Source organism: Podarcis filfolensis (assembly GCF_964270895.1).
Source record: "Podarcis filfolensis genome assembly, chromosome: 3".
NCBI lineage: Eukaryota > Metazoa > Chordata > Lepidosauria > Squamata > Lacertidae > Podarcis > Podarcis filfolensis.
Genome location: NC_139606.1, coordinates 102,722,800 through 102,732,945, shown reverse-complemented (window position 1 = coordinate 102,732,945; position 10,146 = coordinate 102,722,800). Strand labels below are relative to the sequence as shown.

Below are 10,146 nucleotides of genomic sequence, written 5' to 3'. Positions count from 1 at the left end.
AGCAGTGACCTTCGCTGCGCCTGAGGGTGGCAGGCTTGCTTAGGGGGCATAGGGCACTCCAGGTGGCATCTATAACAGGGGCCACTGACCCCTTGCTGACTCTCCCTGCCCCCCAGCAACGTTCGCCTATGGCAGCTGCCTTACTCCTCACCAAGGATGCCAACTTGAATAAAACATTGAGGCTTTCACACTGTTTTAGTTTTGTGTTAGTTTTAATGTATGTGGGGGTTTTCCTGTAAGTCGCTTTGAGTTACTTTTCATTTTTAATAGTGTCCAATAAGATCAATAAACAAATGTTGTGATTACAGTGCGCGCTGTGGGAGGAGGAGCAAAATACACCCTTCTTGGGTCATCTATTGATATGGCCACATAAGATGTTACCAGTACTGTTTTCAAATAAAATATATAGCAGGCCTACAGACAATCCACAAAGGCCTCTTAGCAACACTTGTCTTAACTGTTGTGGTAACTGGAAAATTATGACATCATCCCAGTGCGGAACTTTCTGACATCACTGTGGCAGTTCAGGAAAGAGCTTGTGGCTGGTGTTTGAGCAGTGTGTGTCTGCTTCAAACTGGGGCAGCCGGTTTCGGTTCTTTTACATGGGGCAGGTGTGGATATAGAGGCTCCTGCCTTGGCATCCAATGTTGATGTATGTTTCCTTCCCAGTACAAAATCTGCTATGGTAAGAAATCCCAGTAAGTTCTTTCTGTTTCAGGATGGGGAAAGATCGTCTGAGGAACCTTTGGCCCTCCAGTTGCTGTTGAACTACAGCTCCCATCATCCCTTGGTCATGCTTGGTCGGGGCTGATGGGAGCTGTAGTTCAACAACATCTGGAGGGCCAAAGGTCCCCCACATCTGCCCTAGTGTTTCTAAGGCCATACATTTAAAGGTCCCCGCCACAAAGAATCTTGGGAACTGTAGTTTTCCCCCTCACAGAGCTACATCTCCCAGCACCGTCAACGAATTACAGTTCTCGGGATTCTTTTGGGGGGAAGCATGTATTTAAACAGATTGTATTTGTGGATACTAAATCTTGGAGGTAATGAGCAGGGCTTATTTTCAGTCAGAACTCAGGTGGGTGCCATAGCAAGGGAGGTGTTCATGGTAAGTTCTGGCAACTCTTTTTCTAGAAAAATAGCACTGTTGTATGGAAGTGAAAGCTGGACCATAAAGAAGGATGATCGCTGAAGAATTGATGCTTTTGAATTATGGTGCTGGAGGAGACTCTTGAGAGTCCCATGGACTGCAAGAAGATCAAACCTCTCCATTCTTAAAGAAATCAGCCCCGAGTGCTCACTGGAAGGACAGATCGTGAAGCTGAGGCTCCAATACTTTGGCCACCTCATGAGAAGAGAAGACTCCCTGGAAAAGACCCTGATGTTGGGGAAGATGGAGGGCACAAGGAGAAGGGGACGACAGAGGACAAGATGGTTGGACAGTGTTCTCGAAGCTACCAGCATGAGTTTGACCAAACTACGGGAGGCAGTGGAAGACAGGAGTGCCTGGCGTGCTCTGGTCCATGGGGACACGAAGAGTCGGACTAAATGACTAAACAACAACAAAGGGGGCGGGGGCAAGATGCAGGCCTCTCCCTGCTTTGCAAGGGATCCATTCACACCTCTGAAAGGAGCAATCTGCTCATCTCCCATCAGCCCTCTGGGCAGAGAGGACAAGACAAGGCTGTATCCATTCTCCTCATATGACTCCTGACAGATTTATCCTTAGGAGATGTGGCCCTTAATGGGGAAAATGCAGCCCACTCCTAATATCATGTTTATCTGCAAACCTGAGATGGGCTCAAGGCAGGTGAGAAGGAACTTAGGGCATGATCTAGCAATACTACTAAATTTTATTATTTATACCCTGCCTGTCTGACTGGGTTGTCCCAGCCACTCTGGGCAGCTTCCAACATAATAAAAACACAGCAAACGTCAAAACATAAAAAAAGCTTTCGGATACAGGGCTGCCTCCAGATGTCTTCTAAAAGTTGTTTATTTCTTTATTTCCTTGACATCTGATGAAAGGGCGTTCCACGGAGAAGGTGCCACTAACCGAGAAGGCCCTCTGCCTAGTTCCCTGTAACTTCACTTCTCGCAGTGAGAAGGCCCTCGGAGCTGGACCTCAGTGTCTGGGCTGAATGATGGGGGTGGAGATGTTCCCAAGTCAATACCTTTTAAGTGATAGAGAGAGAGAGCTATAGCTATGTCAATCAATGAGTGGGAGAATTAGGTGCCTCCTTAACACTCTCACTGAAATCAGGGCTGGATTTAGGTTTGATGAGGCCCTCAGCTACCGAAGGTAATGGGGCCCTTTATATGTCCAGCTGTCCTTTGTCAACAACAAATTGTCACTTTTTTTTTGTTTTTCTGGGTTCAAAGCATATTCAGGGGACTCACTCCCCGCCATCAACAGTGGCAGTCAGGGAGGTTTGGAGGAGGCTGGCTGTGAAACACCCATTCGATCCTGACTCACATGAGAAACTCACTTTATAGCGTACCCCCTGTATCAAAATTGGGGGAAAGATGGCGTTGTGGAAGAGCTGAGTGGCAAGCTCTGAATCCAATGAGGGCAGGAGGTCTGTGAGGCAAGTGGGGAAAACAGCCTTGACCCAGCTGCGCATTCAGCAAGTGTGAGAAAAGAGCCATACATGCCTAATGTTTCTCCTTGCAGATGGGGTTCCTGGGCCATTCAGGGTCCATTTCTTTACATAGAGAAGTATCTGTACATCAGGACTCATGTAAGGTCCCTTCTTATAACATTTGATTACTGGAACACACTCTGTGTGGAGCTGCCCTTATATTTCATCTGGAAGCAGCAACTAGTACACAATGCAGTGGTCGCGATCCTCATGGGAGCAGATTATTGGCAACATGATTTCTGCTGCAGAGACAGCTGTGGTGGTTGCCAATTTGCTGCCCGGAAAGCTTCAAGGTTCCTGTGTTAATTCGCAAAGCCCTAGAGCACCATCAGATGTCAAGGAAATAAACAGCTATCTGACTTTTGGAAGACACCTGAAGGCAGCCCTGTATAGGGAAGTTTTTAACGTTTGATGTCTTGCTGTGTTTTAATTTGTTGGAAACTGCCCAGATTGGATAGGGCAGCCCAGTCAGATGGGAGGTGTCATCACCATTAATAATAATAATAATAATAATAATAATAATAATAATAATGGGACCAAGGTACCTTAAGGGCCATCTGATCCCTTATACTCAAGCCACTCACGAAATCGCAACATGAACAGCAGAAGCAGCTGGAAATTTATTTAACCCAGTTCAGCCTCACAAATGGCTGGTGGAATAAGAAATCAGGCAGGTAACAATGGGGTGGTCCTATATGCCTTTTCTCTTCCTGAAAGATCGCTTTAACCTGCTAGAACATATTCCCTGTCCTTCCCTCTCCCTTTCTCCCCTTTTTATTTTTGTTGCTGGTTTTGACTGCATCTGCTTGACTTTGTGTGGTTTTGTAATAGAAATGGACATTTGTTGTTGTTGTTTTGTGCATTGTAATGGGCAAAACAAATAAAAATCAGTTATCTTTGAGTGCATACACACACACACACACACACACACACACACACACACACACACACACCTGCTTTAAAAGGTTATTTATGTATGCCACTACCGCGGCTCGTGTTTTGTAAGCCCCAAAATGGGAAATGAGTGAAGTGCTAACTAAAGAAGAATGGCCACTTAAACTGATGGAACATGCGCACCTTGCAGACCTAACATGTAGAATAAGAGAACAAGAAGAACATATGTTTAAAGAAGATTGGAAAATGTTTATTTAATATATGGAAGGAAAATGTGTTTATTTGAAACCGTGGGCAGCATTAAGATAAATTCAACAGTGTAAATAAGTTTTGATGGATGTAATAATGGAATACTGAATGGTTTGGTTTATATAAAATATGCATGGATTTATGTTATGCAAAATGAACCATGGAAAGAGAAGAACGGAAGTCATTGATATTTTAAGGTTGTTGAAATGAATGTTCCAAAATGTAAAACAGAAAATTTAATCGAAATTATAGGAAAAAGCAAACAAACATAAACTGCCCTAAATCCCCATCTGTTTTATAACAGGAAGTATCCAGAGAACCACATTCCTCATCAGATTTCTCCAACTTTGAGACGGAGTCTGTGCACCAAACAGACAAGGAGATTCAAGCAGATCTGGATCACACCAGCAATGTGGAAGGGTCTGAATATTCTTACCAAGGAGGCAGTGTAGGGTTCAAGGAGATGCAAACCGAGATTGAGTTTGCTGTGCAGATAACCCCAATTAAAGATTTGAAAAAGCATCGGGAAAGGATGGTAAGTGGCAGCGGATGTGGGGCAGGGATCCCTTGGCTCTGGGAATCCAGTTGAACTCCCATCCTTTCGATGGGAGCTGACGATTACACAGATCCAGCGGTCACCTTTTCTCATGAGACTACATCTGCAACCAATGAGGGCAGGAGGTCTGTGAGGCAAGTGGGGAAAAACAGCCTTGACCCAGCTGCGCATTCAGCAAGTGTGAGAAAAGAGCCATACATGCCTAATGTTTCTCCTTGCAGATGGGGTTCCTGGGCCATTCAGGGTCCATTTCTTTACATAGAGAAGTATCTGTACATCAGGACTCATGTAAGGTCCCTTCTTATAACATTTGATTACTGGAACACACTCTGTGTGGAGCTGCCCTTATATTTCATCTGGAAGCAGCAACTAGTACACAATGCAGTGGTCGCGATCCTCATGGGAGCAGATTATTGGCAACATGATTTCTGCTGCAGAGACAGCTGTGGTGGTTGCCAATTTGCTGCCCGGAAAGCTTTAAGGTTCCTGTGTTAATTCGCAAAGCCCTAGAGCACCATCAGATGTCAAGGAAATAAACAGCTATCTGACTTTTGGAAGACACCTGAAGGCAGCCCTGTATAGGGAAGTTTTTAACGTTTGATGTCTTGCTGTGTTTTAATTTGTTGGAAACTGCCCAGATTGGATAGGGCAGCCCAGTCAGATGGGAGGTGTCATCACCATTAATAATAATAATAATAATAATAATAATAATAATAATAATGGGACCAAGGTACCTTAAGGGCCATCTGATCCCTTATACTCAAGCCACTCACGAAATCGCAACATGAACAGCAGAAGCAGCTGGAAATTTATTTAACCCAGTTCAGCCTCACAAATGGCTGGTGGAATAAGAAAAGCTTTAAAAATAACCTAAAAATGCTGATAGAACTAGCCATCCCTGGACAACTCCTTGCTCCAAGCTTCTAGAAAGGGCTGTTGCTTATAGACTTCATGGAGGCATTTGACTGGCCGCTAAGGGAAAACCGGTGTTGGAGTAGACGGACCTTCAACAGGGCTCTTATTAGGTTCTTTTGCATCCACACATCACATTCAGCCCCACAGCATGTGTCTACCATATGGTGGAGACCATGGATGTCTCCAAGACAGATAATGATAGAGCATATATCTATAGTACAGTAGATGCCAATGCTAAGGCTGATATCTCTCAAGACTTTAAGAACAGCCCAGCTGAAGGACCAGCCACTCTAGCACTCTAGCATTTCCCGTAACAGCCAAGAGATGTTACAGATGAAGAATTTATCAGAGAGTGGGATATATACAGAGTCTATGTAAAAGAACATTGTCAAAAGATCAACCTGTTGGCAGGTTTTGACTGAGCTTCGGTGTCTAAAAAGGATAATTTTACAAAATAAAATTTATAGTAAGTTAAATAACATGGAGAAAGTAAAGTTTAAGTGCGTATTTAAGGAATTTAATTTGGGAACGCAGGGGAAGATCTGAGGGCTTGTCAAATTTAATCACAAATGGATGTACAAAGCAAGTTAAAGAATGAATAATTGTGTATTTTTTTATTTCTCATTTTGCCTATAACATCTATTGTACATTTCTGTTATAAAGTTTTCAATCAATAAGGCATTTAAAAACTGGGGGTGGGGTGGAATGGAGCATAGCTGGCCTGGCTAGTAGCCACTGATACTTCCCCCCTGTCCCTCCTTTCCTATTACAGGACACTGCAAGGGACACGCCAGCCTCTTCGTACGTCCCTGATGACATGACGGAGACCTTAGACAATAAGAGTCAGGGAGACCGGCTGGCCATCAGCACCCAGCGAGGGACCAGTGCTCTGCAGCCAGAAGCCTACTCTAGGATAGGCGAGGCCAGCAGTATGGAGCGGATGGGTCAGCTGCACAGCAGGCAGATCACAGCAGCTGATCTTGACCTGGAGAAGATGAGGCTTGATGGCGCAATGACCAGACTGAGGTACCGACATGAAGACAATGAAAAGAGGCGGCAGCACGAGGAGAAAATGCAACAGCTACATCATCAGACAACCCCTCGATCAGTAAGTGAGGGGGGAATAAGGGGTAGATGTGAGCTTTCCGTTAAAAATGGAAACCAAATTCTGCATTCCTTGGCCTACAGCATCTTTGGGCATTGTTCTAGGTCAGGGGTCAGCAAGGTTTATTTTGCCTGGGCCGGATCAGTCCCACAGAGATCCCTCAGTGAGCCGGATCTCGCATGCATGAGTGTGTGATTTTCTTTTCTTTCTTTTTTATTAGTTTTTTAATATATCATTTCCAACAATCACATTATATATCTTCTTATCTTATACATTGTTTTAGACTTCCGTCAACAACTCTGATGATTTTCCGTCTTTTATCACTTATTCTGCATTTCTTAATATATCTATTACTCTTAATTGTCATCAACTAATAACTCTCCTCATAGTCTTTCTTGTAATATTTCATATAATTCTCCTTACAAAACTTCTTGCAATCCTACTAGCACAATCTGTTCATTACTATTACAGTACTTTTCAAGTAGTTCATATATTTACTCCAGTCTTCTAAGAATCTCTGATCCCGCAGGTTTTGAATCCTTCCAGTTAATTTATCCAATTCTGCATAGTCCATCAATTTCATCTGCCATTCTTCTATCGTTGGTAATTCTTCTTGCTTCCATTTTTGTGCGTGTGATTTTTGGCATCTACATCTGCGCAGATGTGATTTTTGGTGTCTGCGCATGCGCAGATGTGATTTCTAGCACTGCGGAAGTGAGTCCCTGCGCCGCACTGCACCGGTTTAGTGCAGCACATGAGCAGGCAGCTCAGTTCGAGGGTGGCTCGGCGGCCGGTCAAACGACCTCCGCAGGCCGCTTCTGGCCCATGGGCCTTAGGTTGCTGACCCCGTTCTAGGTGCTGGAATCAATCTGTAAAAAAACCCAACTGCTTAGTTCCTGCTAGGGATGGAAGAATCTGTTAATTTCTACTCCCACGGTCTCATTTTTCCAACCTTAAAGCCAGTACTCTACATGCCTGCAGCAATTTGCAGTTAAAAAAAAAATTTTTTTTTTGAACCCTCATGAAAATTCTCCAGCATTTGAGCGCCCTTTTCTCCCAGTAAACACATTTTTGTATGCAGTTTGGACCACGGCCAACATTTCTGCAAGCAATAGAATCCTAATGTAATGCATTTTTGTATGTTATTTTCACAAATAACATTCGTGGGGTTGTTGTTGTTTTTTGCACACTTACTGCTAATGTATGCTCTTTTTTTTTTTTTGCAAATGTGGTTTGGTTGGAAAACTGCATTGCAAATTTCGGATAAGAGCAACTTTGGAAGGCTGGCTGTGTTTCAGCTCCCATCTTGCTCCAGAAAGCGAAATTCTCACAGATTTAACCTTAAATACAAGCTAAATTGAATTCTCCTCCACCCCCAGCTCTGCCTCTACTGACCCTTTGGCTTTGTCTCCCATTAGCTATCTTCTGCCCCACCAGATCCAATGGATACCAGCTTCCACTATCAGGCCCTTGAGGATTTCTCCCAGCCATGCCCTCTCCCTGGCTACACCTCTCACTGCCCCTGCTTCATAGCTGAGGCTGATGGGAGATCTGGAGGGCACCAGGTGGGCAACATGCTTCCAAAACACACATTTGGCTTCTGCCGCTGTGTCTAAAGAAGACATTTTTGCTGTCCTCACCCAGAACAGTTGATGCATTAAGAATATAGGAAACCCCAAGGCAAGCACTGCCCATTGTATGCTTCATTCAAAAGACATTGGGGCAAGGGGGGCATGGTCCTTTTCCTCCAGGAGTGAAAAAGTTCGAGGGAGAAAAAAAGAAAAGAAAACACATTAGATGCCATGTTGTGGGCTCGCCTGACTTCTGCAGTTTGACATTTCTCCGAATCGGTATTTTGAATGCACAATCTAAATATTTCTGAGCATGCTTAAGTCCATATAAATCAAGGATGGAGAATCCGTAGCTCTCCAGCAGTTGTGGGACTCCAGGCCCCATCAATCCAATAACATCTGGAGGGCCTTGTTTCCCCCACTCCCGATATAAATCAATGGAATTTAAGTTGAGCACATTTACAATGTCTATGAAGATGCGAGGCCCTCTGGGTTCAATGGGAAGGTGTTTATAGTATTGCAGGCTCTTTGGGTAGCTGATCATAGGGAGCGTTTTGTTAACAGACACCTCTTTTTCCTCCCCCCACCCCTGTTTCTCTCCCCCCTCCCCCACAGATTGGGCAAGAGCTCCACGAACTCCTTCAGCCCCAGAACCAGTATGCCCTATTTTTTTTCTGCTTCATCTTTATCCACATTATTTACACAGCCAGGGAGCTGGCTTTCTATTTTATTATGAAACACGACGTATTCTGCTTTGCCATTTTGCTGTATTTCATTTTCAAGAAGATTTTACTGGATTACAGAAGTAGGAGAAACTAAACACGAAACAGCAGCAGACTCTAGGCAGCAGAGGAAAAAAGAGGGCAAAGCAGCTCCCTGATGTTTATGTATCTCCATTCCCTATCGCCTCTCCCTTCCCTCCTCTTTACAATTCCCCCTTTTTCAGTCGCATGCGACGAATGCAAGATTTGGCTTGGCTGTCTAAGTGCACTGGCAGTTCTCTCTATCAAATGCCGCTGCTGTGTTGCTGTTTCCCTTTGCTATTCAGCTGTAGGCTCATCCATTGCAGCCATCCCACCTGAGCCTGTCACAGTCATCGATGTTAATAAATTGGCCTAGAATTAAACAAAAAAACAGATTCTATTTCCACAATTTTTTCTTTGAAAAGGGGGGTATAGTAAGCAGGGCCCCTGGAAATGTTTGTAAAGGGCTGGACAGGGGGAGATTCAAGACAATCCAGTAATATGTCCAGTAGGCAGAATATCGACAGATTCCTGCATAGCACGGGGATGGACTAGATGACCCTTGAGGTCCCTTCCAACTCTACGATTCTATGATAGGTAAAGCGTTCCCATAATTGAATTTCCATACTAGAAAATACTTACTTTGTGCCAGCCGCATAGCTGTTAAAGGCATGAGACATCACTTGCTTTTTCTTGTACATTTAGTTCTCATGGCAAGTTCCTGTTGAAAGACAGTTAATCCCTTCAGCAGGGAAAATACAGGAAATGCCTCACATTCCTTCCTTCTAATCGTTTAGCAAAAGCGATTAAGTGACCTTAGCAATGGCAGTACCTCCGTAAGTGCCTAATAAGCCTTAGAATGTTGCCTCCACATTTTGCTTCCTAACCTTATTGATAGATGTCCAATTCACTTCCTTCTTTTAATTGAAGGCTAAGAGTCCAGGCCTCCTGCTGGTTGGCTGGGTGTGTGAGAATGGACATGAAGATGAACTAGCAACTGTTCAAGTTTCTTCCTCAAAGTGAACTTCATTCGCCTTTAGTGTATTCAGCTATTATAGGAACTACTTTCTGGTGTCCTTCAGAGATTTTTGAACTAGTTCAGTGAATTTTGTTTAACTGAACTAGTTCATTCAAAGCACTGATAAAATGTAGAGATAGCAGTGCAATAAAGTGTTGAGAAGCAGGATAGGAAGAAGATTTTCTTCCCCACTCACAATACAAGAACTCAGGGCTATCCAATGAAGCTAAATTTTGGAAGCTTCAGAATGAACAAAATAAAGTACTTATTCACACAGGGCATCATTAAACTGTGGAATTCACTCCAACGAGAGATAGCGATGGCCATCCATATCAACAGCTTTAAAAGATGATTAAATACATGGATGATTTGGCCAGTATGGCTCCTAGCTAGTATGGTTATGTTCTACCTCCACTATTGGAAGCGGTAGGAGAATAACAACTGAGGCCTAAT

At 43.8% G+C, this 10,146-nt stretch overlaps 1 protein-coding gene across 1 annotated transcript; it reads left to right on the top strand.

Moving 5' to 3' along the window:
* Window positions 1–510: 510 nt before the first annotated feature.
* Window positions 511–9,070, top strand: TMEM247 (transmembrane protein 247). The gene is made up of 4 exons (XM_083606258.1): window positions 511–685; window positions 4,090–4,320; window positions 6,029–6,364; window positions 8,548–9,070. Exons 1-4 carry the CDS (start codon window positions 683–685, stop codon window positions 8,749–8,751), a joined length of 774 nt encoding a protein of 257 aa, XP_083462384.1. The 5' UTR covers window positions 511–682; the 3' UTR covers window positions 8,752–9,070.
* The last annotated feature ends 1,076 nt before the right edge of the window (window positions 9,071–10,146 follow it).